General features: G+C 38.8%; 1 protein-coding gene across 1 annotated transcript in view; it reads left to right on the top strand.

Moving 5' to 3' along the window:
- The window catches only part of GRM7 (glutamate metabotropic receptor 7), a 315,181-nt gene that overhangs the window by 196,742 nt on the left and 102,762 nt on the right, over positions 1 to 15,677 (top strand). Inside the window, exon 5 of the mRNA XM_026074928.1 lies at positions 14,122 to 14,262. Coding sequence (XP_025930713.1) covers positions 14,122 to 14,262 — 141 coding nt within the window. The remainder of the gene's footprint in view (positions 1 to 14,121; positions 14,263 to 15,677) is intronic.

Here is a 15,677-nt window from a genome sequence, read left to right as displayed (position 1 = left end):
AGGCTTTTCTTTTCCCTAGATGATGTACTGTATTTCAGTTGCAAATAAGCGGGGTCTGTTTAGGAGTTACTGGGTGGAATTCTGTGGCCTGGCTGATGGAGGAATGACTTTAACGTGTCCTTCTGGCCTCAGAAACTATCTGTGTTGTTTTCATATTTGTCTTCATATTGTCTTTACACATATGAGTCTGCTTCTTTTTGATAGTAACTTGTAGTTGGCATGATTAATGTGCACAGTTGGAGTGAAAACTGAAACTTTTCATTAGCAGTATCAGGTGAGAAGGCTGTACAGAGGGAGGAGAAGAACAGTAATTATATTACACTGTCTTTCATCCTAACGTCCTATAGCTGGGTAGAGTTATTAAAGCCTGTTGATTGTCAAAAATCAGGGAGCTTTTTTTTTTTTTTTTTAAGATTGCGGGTAATAATACTGTTTTCTTAGAGGTATTATCTCAAGGAGAGTTTGAAAATAAGATGGATAGTATATGTATTAGTTTAAAACAATGAGACATGACTTTCCTGTGCACCATCCAATACCGTCCCTGCATGGATGCCCACTGTTGGGCCTCTGTAGATATTAGCTCTACCTGACTGCARTTCACAGCTCTTGCTTGCAAATGTCTGCCGTGTATACTCTTTAAATGATTTTCTGCAGAAAGAAGAGGCATTATGTTAAATAGGAATTTGAAGGAACATTGTTACTTTCCTCTAGCCAGTGTTACCATGTCAACAGTGGCACCTATAAATGTCTGTTTTAGTGCGTGTGTGTGTGTAAATGTGGGTCTGTGTGCATGCATATAAATTTAAGGATACACAAATATGTTTACACATGCTGTAAATTTTCCTGTTGACATGGTAACACTTTAGATACGCACACACACAAAAACACATCCAGAGAGAGAGAATATGAACTCTMTGTTCAAGGAATTAAATGGATTATAAGTGTATTTGAAAACCAGTGAATTCTGCAGTTTGGGGCCCAGACTGTGGCTGACCCATGAGGGTGGTGAGGGAAGAAACAACTCGGCTGTGCTCTCCCTCTTTTACCGCAGAACGGAAGTCCGTCTCAGCCTCTAACGGTACGTATCGTGCATTATTTTCCCACTTCCGCTGCAGGCAGGAAAAGGATGAACTTTGATTTCTTTTCATATTTTGTTTGCTGAGAAGGTGTATCAATGCAACTGAGCATTTTTGGAAATGGATTTTAAGAATGCAGATCAGAATGGCGCAGCTGGGGAGCTGGGTATTTACCGTTATTGTAGTTATTTATGACTTCCAATCTCAGAATTTAAGTCATGTGTCACAGAATGATGGAAAGTTACCTTTTGTGTGGCATCACTGTCACTCCTGTTCTTACTTCTTCTGCCGAATTAGAGCACATGTACGATGTTAGTGTTTAGTTTAATCAGAGCGCTTTAGAAGGCYGTGCTGCTTAACCCCCGTCTTCCTTGGTGCAATGCTAGAGTGAGTGACTGCAGCCTCTTCTTAATGGGTTCTTCTATTTCCTTTATTTTTTCTTGTTAATTATGTGTGCTGACTATTTTTTTTACCTGTTGATCACATTTAAGGGTTACTCTTATTTTTGTATCATAAGTTAGGGGGATCTCTGTATTTTATGCTTATGTTAAATTATGCATGCAGAGATGACTTGAGTTTAAATGCTTTTAAAGATATTCAATGGACATTTTATCTGCTGCTCTTACCAAAGGAAAGAAAACCGCTTTCACATGTTCTGCATTTAGACCTTCTGTATCTTTCTGATTTTACTGTTCCACATTATTAAAATGAAATAGGCCATCCGTGGAACAGCATCTTCCGTTTTGAAAAAGATGGGAAGGAAGAACCTAGAAAACGGATGGGAACAACATATCAATGCATACAAAGGCATTTAGTTAAACAGTTACTTCTAAGTGAAGAAAAATAGTTGTGGCAAATTAAAAATTGAAAGAACAGGTCAGTATTTGGGGTATTATTAACAGGAGGACAGCGACCTGCATTCTGACCTGTGGGCCTGATTTGCCACTGCTTTGCTCCAGTTTACATGGGTGAGCCATTGTTCCACTTCATTTTTTTCTGCTGCCAAGTGAGATTAATACAAAAATTAATCTATCTTTCAGTATCAGAGAACAATAGAAAGACGACTGGGTACGAAAGCATAAGAGAGGAAGAAGGGGATTAACTAGGTGCCTTGTGATATAACAAAACATGCTTTTCACTTGTTTCCAGGTATGAGGAAAAGAGTGCTTCACGGATAAAGTGCTGGCAAGACAAATGCCACAATTGCTATACTAGGCAGCAGGAAGGGATGAATTACTGGGAGAGACATTCTGCTTCTCCATGTATTTTTAAAGTTGTTCTATTTGGTCTGATTCTGGTGACAATCTTTTTCAATGGATGCAGGTAGTAGCAAGAGTAGGTTTTTAAGAGCAGCRTTTCACCCTTGGCTGGGACTATGCATATTGCGCTTCATAAAGAAGTTATTCATTCCAGCAGCAGGAGTCATTTGAATGAGAAGGGAAGTATTCGCTCAAAGGAGAGCACAGTATGCATTAAACAGTCCAGGTGACTTATATTAGTGTCAGCTTAAAATATCCCTCTGTGGTTTAAAATGCAAAGATCTTGCGCATTATAAAGTCTGTAGTTGTTAGGGGAAGAGAAGCACAAGCTGTGGTTGTCTTCTGCCCTGTAACAACTCTCTTGATGCTCTGGTGCTGAGTTTAGGTTTTTTCCTGTTTATAAAGAAAACAATTGTTCCCTGTGGATCAAACCATCAGCCTCTTCCTCTGATAAGAGGACCTACCTACCTGGAGGCACCAAAGGACCACATCAGCAAGAAGGACTTCACGCACCAGGGGCCCAGGACTCGCTCCTTATTGTGTCCATGTGTGTGTCCGTGTGTCCCCAGTGCCTGTTACAGCAGGCGCCTGATTCTCGGTTGGAGCCTGTAGCTGGTACGACAATAAAAATAACAAATAGTTGAAATAAATTTAGGTTTCTCTATTAACTCCTTACATTGATATAAATGGGAGCTCTGTGGAAGTAGGAAGTGCCTGAGGGCCATAAAATGTAGAATAATGAATAATAATATACTTACATATTAACCTTTCTGTTACAGTGCTGTCTAGACACTACCTAGGTCATGGCCTCACTGTCATAGCAGCTGTATAATTTTGTAAAAAATGATAATAATGATACTTAGCCAGTTGCTTCTATAGTAAAGCTTTATAGCTTAAATCTCAGATTTGCCCTAAGCATGACAAGCAGAATTTCTTTGTACATGCTTTATGTATTTTATATCAAGAACATGTCAAACAGGTGACATGAACAAAAATAACCTTTTTTAATGTTCCTTTYAGCAAATATTAAAAAAGAAAACAAATGTAAAGCATATTTAGGGCATGAAAGAAATTATAAAAAATCACTCAATTGTATGGCCTTTTTATTGGGTAAGGAAGTCAGGAAAGTATCTGTAAACTCTCTTAATGGTTCCATAAAACTGTGTAGTGTATGGCATAGGCAACATCATAAAATTGGAAAAAATACTGGGTACCTCTAAAATTGATCTTATCATTCCACATCTAATGCTTTTATCCTAGATTTAATGTCACTAAATTAAACTATTTTGGCTTGAGGGCAAAGGAAATCAGAAGACTGAGAGTAGCTTTCAACTCACTTGGCATCAGTACTCATAGTAAGTGATGATTTAGTATCTGGGTAAATAAAATTTGTATAACTATCCATCATAACTGTTGACGTACTTTGGACAAAATAGAGAACATAAAAACACTGCTCATGTAAAATTGGGTCAGTATGTTATGTTTGCTCACAAACCACGTATTGCCTGAGAATGAAAACACTTTAGGCACAAAAGAAATATAGTAGGTCAACAACTTTTGTCTTTGAATTAGGCTTCATTATTTTCCTTATTAAATAACAACTGCCTATATCCTACTAGCCCTGTAAGTTACTGCTGACACATGAAATAAATGTTTCATAGTGTATACTAACAGTGTAATAAACAAGAAGTGATATAGAACTCTTATTTAAAAATACCTAGTTCATTCACACCAATAAAATCTTAGCGTTGTGAATCTTCAGGAACCAGCCCACATTTTTAAACAGGAAGCTGCAGAGATTGCATTCTGCTGTTTTGGAAATTTAATTTGGCCACTATTTGTTTCAGAGGAGCCAGTTGAATGCTGGCTGAGGCATTTTCACCTTTGTTTTCCTAAAGAATTGCTTAGTTTTCTGCCCATGTCCTTTTTGCCCACGCTTGCCTGGGGCCGGCAGGAAAGCTGCAGAGGAGGGCAGAGCCAGGCAGTGGTTTGGAGGCACCATCTGGCCTCGCGCGACTCCTTGCCGTCACTGCCTGGCGCCTTCCCCATGAGAAGCGCCTCAGCTGTGAGCCTGCCTTTTTCTCCCTAATGCAGCTGACCATGGAAATCTACATCGTTAGTCTTGGAGCCTCGTTTATCCTCTAAGCACATATAATTCCCTTGACCATCTCTGCCATAGAAGCTGAATATTATGCTTTGGGGCAAAAAATGGACAACATGTGACATCAGATGGAAGGAAAAATGTGAGATTCATGTTGGAGATAAATCATTTTGTTATTTTTTGGTTTAAAAAGCAGCCACAAGTCAGAGACCCTCATTTTCCAGTTGAGAATCAAGCTGTTGTTCTGAACATTTCAGATTTTTGTCAGGATTTTTCTTTCTTTTGTAGTTAATGGTATATACTGCTTTCTGGAAGACCTAAGAAATATTTCTGAAAATTGATGGGAAGGTTGGAGCACTATGAACGTTTCCTAGGGCAACGCCGCATGTCGTGTTAGGAGATAGTCGGGTGTTGACTGGTGTTCATTTTCACTTTGGATGACTGATCATAAACAATTAGCACAGAATAAAATACCTAGATAACACATTATGTACAGAGTGAATTCCAGCTGACTGGGGATGAGACTTAGGCCTCTGTCTTTCTCAGATATTTTCTAACTTGAGTTACTTAGGAACTGCTGAAAATTTTTATCACAGTCAAAATCAATTGTGATTCCATGTAAGTGATTTTTGATAGCTGTTGCATCATTATAGAATCAATTGCTTAAAAATTAGGCAATATAGCCAAAATTAAACTTTTTTTTTAAAGCAGTGTAGTAAACTAGCACGATGGYGATGAAATGTGTGCTTTGAATCACACTTTGCCTTGTTTCAGGAAAGCCTTAGTCTTGTACATGCTCAAGCAGGAGCTTAGGGAGGCGTCACGAGTATCACTGTTGGAGCATGGGAGCGGGCAGAGGTACTTGGACTTTGTGGCAGCGGAGCCAAGTGAGAGTCTGTCCTTCCCCTCGCCCGGAGATCACCAGTCATCCCTAGTGCTTCTGAACCTTTCTTCTTTCTTCCTCTTTCTCCTTCCCCCTGCCCCCTTTTTCTTAAAGTCTGTTTCTTTGCCATGTAGTTAATTTACATATTAATCCCCCTGGGTGGAGAATAAATGAACCCATTAGATTATATCATCTCTCTRTGTGTAGAAATAATGATTTAATCAAATCACAGAGATGTAAAGTAATAACAGATTTACTTTCGTTATTAAAATCTCATAAAATAACTCTCTCTCTTAGAGGTATTTGCTGAAAAAAGTAATTTTCTTAAATATGATATRTGGGGAACATTCAGAAATTACTAAAATGTGCTATACAAGTGTAATGCTTGGCCATGTACAAGAGTAAGAAGTGATTATTCGTACTTTTACATGTAAGCATTCTGCTTCTTTGCTTGAGTCGTCTAATTCCCTGAGTCCCTGAAYTCAAAACTGTTACTCTTATGTTTAATGTTATGCCTGTAAGTTGTCTCATTGGCTTCAGTTCAAAAAGATTAAGCTTAAGCACAGGCTTAAGTCTGTCCTTATTACAGAGACTGCATTTGCCTGTATTTCAATTTTAATATGATTTTAAATCACCTTAATTCAAAAAACCTGTCTAAAATTAGGTGAGTAATTAAGATGTTCCTCTGATACAAAACTGTTGATTTTGATAGAATTGTTTGTGTTTGCAGGACAGCTTTTCAGTTCGTAGGAAGTGTGGAAATGGTGCTGACTGATAGAAATTTAAGACAGAAAACTCTCTGCCCCCCACAACAGAAACATCTTTTSTATATTTTTGAGGCAATTACAAACATTGGCTTTTTCCAAGAGGTAGCAAATTACAGGTTAGTTGGAATCTGATGAAAAATTACCTGATATTGGATTCAGCATTAATCCCTCAGAGATGTGAGAAGTTTCCTTAGTCTTACAGAAATCTGAAAAAATAAGGTATGTATTTTATAGTATATAACTACATATTTTTGTCACCTGTAATCCATAACTGAAAAAATGATGGAGAAGCTCCTGTTTGCAGATATTTTGTCATTTGCCTGTTCTGAAAATGAATCCCCCCCCCCCCCACAAGCCACTTCCTAGGGGCTTGGAAAACTCTTGTCTTACGATGTGTTTTGGGAGGCTTTGTACCACTCTGGTCCTGGCAAGGTGCGCATGCTTTCGAGCATCACCTCTGAGATGCAGTCATGTCTGCAGTGGGTGAATTCACGTGCTTAGGAAGGATCGGTCCCCTGACCACAGGCCTGAATGCTGCGATAAATAATACCAAGCCAAAAGAGCTCTTGGAAGGCCCCAGGCAATACTGTGGGCAGAAGGGCAGGAAGAGAGGGAATTAGCAACAAAATACGGAGTTTATGAAGCAGTAATTACAGCGTCTCTGCTCCCTGTGATAGCTGTATCACTGGTAGTTCCCACATGAAGAAACTCAGTCCCTTTCATCTAGTTAGCAAGAGCGAGTGTGCTGGTAGCGTAGCGTGTGAGATGCTGAAGTGATAAAAAGGAGGGAGACGTCAGACACAGGGAGAGCGAGAGCGACGGCGCAGCTCTAGTCTGATTGCCTGGTGCGGTTCTATACAAAAAGGCTTTCTACCAAAAACGGAGGTAGAAGTGAGCCTGTGCTCATCAGCTTATGAGATGTGAAGGCTGTATGAGGCTAACTTACAAAAATGGAGAATTTCCACTGTCAATGGGAGTATGATCTTTGAGTAGGACAAAGGATCAGAGTTGCTTGATTACATTTGAAACCATTCATATCCAACAAGCTGAAGAAAAAATTAATACTTTGTGTTCATGTGAAAAGTTTTCATCACGTTTAAATTGAAGAAGAAGCTGTTGATTGTTATTATTGGCAAGGATGAACACGTWTTATAGCCAYAGCTGTTAAAGCTTGTGTGGTATAAATCCTTGCACGTTATCTTACAACAATTACGTGGCACAAATCTTTGCACGGTACCAGCCTAACCCTATGATTAGTGTTCAAAATACAATAATACTGAAGTATGTAATTACTGTACAGTCTGTTCTTTAATAGGAATTTAAACCCTGAAACTCATCATGTGATTCCCAGGGTTTGGTTATAGTCCACTGACATAGTTGGTTGCAAGGCAGCAATACTGCCACACTGACAAATAGTCAGCAAATGCTTCTATGGACTGAGTATTTGGGTTTTGYTTTATTTATCAGCTGTGCATCTAATGTAAAGTATAGAAACAGTAAGATTTTTAAATTRTTCATATTTCTTCTTAATTGAATAATATCTCTCACCTCTAGTTTGTTGATTTTTTTAAAGTTGCTTTGAAGTACATCTAGCTCAATTACCCCTCCAAAAATAACTGTCAAAAAACATTCAATGGTAGTGATTAACTGTTGACTCAAATCACAGAACTCCTTCCMCTTAGTCGTGACTATGGGGGACTTTCCTTGGTCCCAGGTATGTAGGGAAGGAGGACAATTCACAAAGGTGATGCCTTCTAGAGACCTTCTCCAGGTTTTTGGCCATGTGACGGCAGTAGTCCTATAATCTGCAGTGCAGCCAGCTTTGTTCCAGCTATGTCAGAACCGGAGGATAGGTGCACAGTACCTCTATCCAGGGGGAAATTAGTAAAGATTTGGCCTGCTACTTAACTCCATCCCTCTGTCAGTCAGTCGTTTGCCTGCTTGTCTTGATCAATAGAAAATAATGATAAAAAATGTAAACTCTAATAGAGTTGTATACTCCCTCTTGAGAATGCTGAGGAATCATTAACAAGATCAATAGAAATGTTATTTTTTGTTATTAAATCTGTAAAGGTTTAGCATAATTCTTATGGAATTCTATTACAGTTTTATCAAGACTTATTGATTTTATCTTATTAAGTTATATAACCGTTTTTCCAGAGGTCAGTTAGTTTGGCACATTAGTAAAGTATATTTTTTTCTCTTTCTGCCATATATTGCAGATCTTATGACTGAATATATCCTTAGAAATGCTCTTTTAATTATGAGTAAAACTAATACAAACAGGCTTACAGGAAATCATTTTAAACTAAAATCTAAGCATATTTTATAAATTTTCTTCTGACCCATATGAATATTTTGCTACCAATTTGAAGCTTACTAAGCACAGTAGTTTTGTCCTTTTTAGAGASAGCAGGAAGAAACATTTATAAGAGTCACTAATTTGTCATTAGTTGACAGATAGTGAAGAAGTAATGGGAGAACAGAAGGGTCACGTGTCTGTTTAAGTGGAAATACAATCTACCGGTGTGAATGTTATTTGTACTTCTACTCTCTTGAAGTATAAAAGTCTCCATTTCCCTCTGTCTCCAGAAAACATCCTGTTGATCATAAGCACAATCTGGGATTTTCTAAGTTGTCCTTTTTAGCATCATACAGTTTTTGACAGAACTTCTGTCTAGCAAGACCCGAGGCTCCAGCAGTCTGGCTGGGAAGAGCTAATCTTGCTGAGCTTCGCATCCCCACCTCGAGGCACCACAGGCAGCGCCGTAGCTCCTCTCACATCCAAGGGAGCATGTCCGGGCTGTGAGCCAAATCCTCTGCAGCCAGGCAGAGGTGGTAAGCCCTGGACACGCGGGGAGCGGGGAGCACCACTCCGGCGCCTTTGAGAGGTGGCGGGGATGTGCATCCCTCTCCCTCCACGGTTACGCGTTTATACTAGAACAGCTGTGCAGGAGCGTCTTACTAAATGATTTCCTAAAATGTGAGAAGCCTGGGTTAAGAACCTGCCTTGTCTTAAATTCAGCAGGAAAATGATCTGGGTGATCTGGGGKTTCTGTCATTGCAAGTAAGTGCTTTTCCTGCAGGTTCTTGTGGTTTTATTCTGGAAAGGTTTTATTGTCTTTCAGATGGGAAATAAAAGCATGCTTAGAAACACCAGCATTTTCCAGGAAATGTAATCTATGTTTTCCAGCCACCCTGAATTGATAATAAAGTAACTGTAACTGTTCACTCTATTTTTAGCAGCTAAGTGTATGGCTACCAAATGAAGTGAGATTTGGTTCAATAGTGCCTTTTGTTCCCAAGACAACCCAGTGAGTTTAAGATAATAAATATCCCACAAACATATAGTTATTATGTCTTGAAAAAAAMCAGTATATCACCTTAGACTTCAAGTCAAATCAGAAACTTTAATATGCAGGAGAAAGCTGTGCACCAATATTAAAGGATGGACAGCCATAGTCAGTACCTGGATTTGACTTGCATATCCAGGGTAGAAATAGTGCTTCAATACACAACTGAGGTTTCCTCTTGTCCTGTTTTGGTGTTTTGCTTGCAGGTTTCCATGATTTGGTGCAGGCAGTTACTTCAAGTACTGGCTACCAAATAGACAGCAAGACATTCAGTTGGTATAGCATTTCGTTTAGTGTTTTGTAATCATCCTGAAGCATCCTGCAACATCCTGATGTTTGCTGCAGAAGAGAGCCATGCATGTTTTCTAGTGTGGTTGCAAGGTAAAATTGAATTTGCTTTCAGGCTGTTTCTGAAGAACACTAGTATTTCTTTTTGTAGTTTGATTTTTGGGTTTGATATACATCATGTCATATGAGCAGTGGGCTTTGGATATGAGTTATTAAGCAGTGAGTTCAGGGTTAGGAAATGCATATATTGCAGTTGGGTCAGTAATACACAAAGCTAATACAGGGAGAAGGGTCCACCCCACTCCTAATCTTCTTTCTTGTTTGAAAACATCTGTTTGCATGCTTTCTGTTTTTGTCCCATACTTGATGGATTGCTGTACTAGTTTAATGAAGCCATATGTTTTTCCTGTGACTCCATTTCATTGTGCAGGGTGCCAGATTGAGCCAATTTACCCACCTATTTTATTGAGAGAAATTGTTGGCCATGGTACTAGGAACCTCCTTATCTCTTCCTCAATGGAATATGTATTTACKCTAATTTCTAACTGCAAAATCACAAGAAACCATGTGTTTATACAGGATACAGAAGAGGTTTAGCTCACTGTTTTCCTGTTGACTCTCTCTTTTGCAATGCTAGTGCAAGTTGTAAACCCAAGTAAAGGGACAGAATAGAAATTCTGAGATTTGCATCCTCAGTGGAGTTTCACCCTTTAGGATGCCATATAATTCACCTCCGAGCCTCTCTGTGTGCAGCCAGCATTTTTGAAATCCTCTGTTAGTGATCTGCTTTTTACAGGCTTCAGATTTGCATGGTATGACTACTTGAACAACCTGCTTAATAAAAGGCAAAACTGTCTCCTGTAACCTGAATCTTGAAAAGTGACTGCAATTCTGGAAAGTTACTTTAAAAATACTGAATCTAAACTGATTTCATAAACAAAAGCTCTGATATTACTAATTGCAGGCTAAGGACAGGTGACTGGAAGGACTTGAGAAAACTACAGACCACTACAGTTAATAGTGGTGGATACCCTGCTATTGAAGCATGCTTATTATAATATCGCTCTTCTGAAGAGAGTGGGCACAGCACCCTTACTGCTTAGTGACTCAGATGTGAGTACAGTGGCTTTTAACAGTGATGTACCAATATATCACATTTCTCACAGAAGTGCATTAAGGTGTACCTACAGGTTAATGCACTGAGCAATGGACTAAGTTGGCTGGGAGGGTCTAGATTGTGGTGCTGACTTTTCCACTGATTTATGAAACCTTAAGAAGGAAATTTGTCTAGTTCATTCCTTAGATTTCTGAGTCAATAAAACAAGAATAATACTGTTGACTGGGAATAACTAATAGAAGTTTTTTCCTTAAAATGGACAAAATTATACAGTAAACCCATAACTACTGCAAATTTTTTATGTTGTGTGTGTGTGTATAGAGTGGTTGTACTCTATGTACTGCATGTATACATGGTACATACATGCATGTGTGTGTGTGTATATATATGTGTGTGTGTATGTATGTAACATAGCACTGAAAAGCAAAAGCAAAAGGGGAAAAGCTCTGCAGTAGCACAAAGAGATACCGTGAAAGCATTTAGGAAAACAAATTATCATTTTAAAACTGGAGGATGCACGACAGCATTGCTTGAACAGGAGTGTGTCCATTTTGAGGTTAGTATTCCTGCTCTAGCATGGGACTAGAATGACTATAATGGGTTATACCTGCATCTGAAAGCTATCGTCTTCACTTCAGTGTTCCCCCTTGCAAAATGCTGTGATACTGATGTTTTAATGTTTATTAAAGATGAAGAATGGCCTTCTGTGAACACCATCTCCATATTCTTCATCATTTCCTACTTCATGGCTTTGGGCTTCTCTCATGTAAATGTTGAGGCAGTGTTATCTTGCTTAGCCTGTAAAATTAAACAGGTGTTTCAGACACAGGAGTCTATAACCTGGCTAAAGGAGCAGCGCTATGGAACTGAAACAGCGACTGTCCATTTCTCTGGTACCTTTGATGCAAAGGTGACAAACCTTTTCCATATTATGTGCCAGAAGAACTTGCCTGTGTCACATCACAGACTGAAAACATTCCCCATGTCAGGTGCTTGACGAAAAATTTCAACAAGTAAAAGTTCTCCTTTCTCTTATCTTCTCCCACTCCTTTTCTTAGCACATGCAAGAGCTTGTTTTCTGAGGGTGGAATGGGGCACGTGGGGTGAAGGGGCTGTGGGTGCTGCAGGTTCCCAGGCCGGARCCGTGCTGTGACATCGCTGCGCGTTCCCCTCCTGCTCGGAAGCCCCTGTCACTGGCACGGGGTTGAGAAAGGAAGTACCATGGACTCAAGTAGGTTTTAATTACATTCACCTTTCAGCTCAAATTTGAAGTTAGGTTGCAGTGTATTGATCTGTTGAATTCTTTTATTCTCATTTTGTTTACTCTCTTTCTGAATAGATTACAGAATATATCTTCTATTGGCTATATAAAGGGGAAAAAAAAGACTGTGTGGATGACTGTGTGCACATGCACTAATATATTTATTCCCATGCAAATCATTTTTTTGCCAAACAGTCCAGCAAAACCAAAAAATATACTGGGATAGTGATAAAATAAAAATATGGATTGAAGCAAGGTTTCATTTGTTGGCCAGGCAGCTAAGCCTGAGGCACGCTACACCATTTAGCTTGGCAAGAGATTTCTGATCCTGCAATGCATGACTTGTTTGGAGAGCACAGTGATCTCTGCTAGTTGTTGCCCTCTCAAGCTGCGTGAGGACCCCTGCGTGTGCCAGGAGCAGCGACACCCAGCTGGCGGTGTCCGAGCCTCTGACCCTCCCTGGCATTCACTTGTGTCTCTTTTCATGTCGCACTCTCACGTGAGTTTTCTCCATTACATGAATAAAGGTCAAATTTCTGACATCATGCTGGTACATGGGTTATGTATCTATTGATTTGCAAGTATTCGCATTCGCAAAGGTTTTTTCAGGCTCTAAAGGAGTTATCTCAGCTCTGAAATAAGATATGTGATAGAGTAGTTAAATACAACAAAGGCAAAGCAGTATTTCCCAGTGTAATTAGTAATGAGATGTTCCTTTAGCCTAAAATTTAGCCTAATGTTATTTATTGGGAAAGTAAACATTTGTTTCAGAGCTCTCTGTTGTGAGAAAAATCCATTAAAATAAACCATGACCTTTGAAGGGGTATTGTCTCAAATGTTAAGGGATTATTTGACTTGTTTAAAACTATAGAATTTGAAAACTTGATAGGGAAAATCCCTACACCATGGCAGGTGTGATTTCTTTTCAGAAGTTAATGAACTGTATAATTTTATAGTACAGTATGAATTCTTTTCACCCACCCCCATTATTGAGCCTTTGGCCATGCTTTTTCTTTCTTTAATAACAATATACATATAGCTACAGATATATATTCCTGCAAAAAAAGTCACAAAGCAAAAGAAACTGCTTCTGGCCAGTTAGTGAAGTGCTAAAGAGATCGAATATGAGTAAGATCCGTGTGAAAATTTTGAGACTTGTTGACTCTATACAGCTATTCGATAGGTATCATGCAGTTTCCTTCAGAGAACAAAAGTCCGTGTATTTTTGAAACGAAAGAAGCCTCAGACAGCAACTTCAGACTTCTTTATTAAACTTTAACTGGGCTTTTAAGTTTTTTTTCCCCATGCTTTTTATAATGCAGTTGTGTTGTATGTTGCTTTACTCTTACAGTGCTGAAAGCTCTTCGTGGCTTCACTGGTTCCATAACAAACTGAATCTCACAAATCTAAGCTGGGAAACTTTTAATTTTTTTCCCCCTTTAGAATGTCTAATCCAAGAATCCGGTGAATAGCAGTGATTTACAGTTGTCTCTTAGAAGTTTTGCTTTCTGAATATATCTACACCTGTGTGAACGCAAATGAAGAGGAAAACATACAATACAGGAATAAGGAGTTGTACTGTGTGGCCAACACAGTGAGATGAAACTGCACCCTTGGCGGGGGACTGGAGATGTTAATTATAAAATTACCATTGTACTGAGCTCAGTCTAATACCAGCTGCACAATACCATTTATCTGCATTCTTTATCAGTATATATCTAATCCACACTTACTGCTTATAATACTTTCTTTTTAATATTTATCTCTGTTTTACAGATAGTTTACTTAGTTTTATAGCTCACAGTTAGTAGCAGAGTAATTTACTTGTAAGGTGCAGTTGATAAGATAAGACATACAGCTGATTTCCTTCTTTTCTGTAGTCATCCCTTGTGGATAGATGCATAATCGTGTGCAGGGTATTGAAGAGGATGCAACCAGCCTATTTGTTTTTCACATTGTGGGAGTTCCTGTAAAGTATGAGCTAGGCTTCAGCTTTTTGCTTGTCTCCTTTTCTAGGGTTTGATGCCTATTTTACCTCGCGTACCCTGGAGAACAACAGAAGGAACGTGTGGTTTGCAGAATACTGGGAGGAGAACTTCAACTGCAAGCTAACGATCAGCGGATCAAAAAAGGAAGACACAGATCGTAAATGCACAGGTAATTTCTTTCACTTCACCCTTCTCTTGCTACTCTACGTGGACTGCATAGCTGATGCAAGGAAGCTTGGTTGGAGACAGATTGAAAAAATAAATTGAATTTTGGTAGGTTGTAGAGAAAATGGAACAGCAGCATAAGCCTTGCAGGACAAGAGCAGTAGATGGAGAGACAAAAATACATTCTTGTATTTCTTCTCTTTCTGCCTGTCCATCCAGCAGGAAAATCAATATTTTTCGTGGGGCCCAGAAGTACTTTTATTTGAGTATAGGGTGACTTGGGGGGTCTTTGTTTGTTTATTTTAAATAGATTATATCTTCACAACTTCTATCTTGTTGTCTGTGCACAAATCATGAAGTGGCCACCTACTGTATTAAAGCACTATCTGCTTATGATTCAGAGGAATGATTGTATACTAAGTATGTGCTTTTGAATTTAATTTTGGGGGAAATGCTCCTATAGGAACATATCAGCACAGAATTAAATGTTTTGATTTTAGATGGCATAAAATTGTTGATCAGATTTTTGTTCTCACTAATGTTATTTAAACACTGGGAGTTAAATACGTTCTTGCAGCCTCTACACAGTAATACAGAAAACCCAGTGTCTGCATTTGTAACTATGACCTTTTGTCTTGTTCAAGCTCCATTATTTTCTGGTGACTACCAGATTCGCTCCTCTTTTCCTCTTATGAGCTACCTCTTACCATTCTAAAATATATTCAAAGTATAATATTTTCCAGGCAGTTCTGTTTCTGATCACATGCAGATTCAAGGAATTTGTTTTAGTTAGAACACTGCCAAAATGACAGTGGGAGTGATTTCATAATGATTTGTGGCTTCTCTTCTTCCTCAGGATAGCACATTTATTAAACTAACTGGGGATGTTTAGAGGTTGGTAAGCCATTTATAAGTATTACTCTTCTGCTGAACTGAGTCTGGATAATAGTTTTCAATTGTATTCTCGGAGCAGACTAGGAACTATTGCATGGTCCATCTGCAAATGCTACACTCCTACATTTCCCAAAGGGCTCCCCCAAGCTTAATAATTGCATTCCTTAGAAATGGGCAAGCAGTTTCCTGTCTCCATGATTTGAGTAGAGCCAGCCTTGACATTAAAAATAGCCAACTGTATTACAAACTTTTCACAGGAAGTTTTCTTTAGGGTTTGCATGGACTTACCAATTGTATTACTTATCTCCTGTATAAGATAAGTAAAGCCATTTGATTATTAACGTAGTAAAGCCATAAGATATCTTTGCCCCACCCCTCCCCTTTTCATAGCAGTAGTTTAAAGTGTTGTGTTGAATAATTGTGTTGAATTTTGATCAAAGGAAATGAGTTCATAGCACAATATATTTCACTTTGGTTGAAACTTGATCAAAACCTTCATTTTTTACATTGTCTGCTTTTGGTTTC

Source organism: Apteryx rowi, unplaced genomic scaffold, assembly GCF_003343035.1.
Source record: "Apteryx rowi isolate R43461 unplaced genomic scaffold, aptRow1 scaffold_4, whole genome shotgun sequence".
NCBI lineage: Eukaryota > Metazoa > Chordata > Aves > Apterygiformes > Apterygidae > Apteryx > Apteryx rowi.
This window is presented reverse-complemented; position numbering and strand designations above follow the sequence as displayed.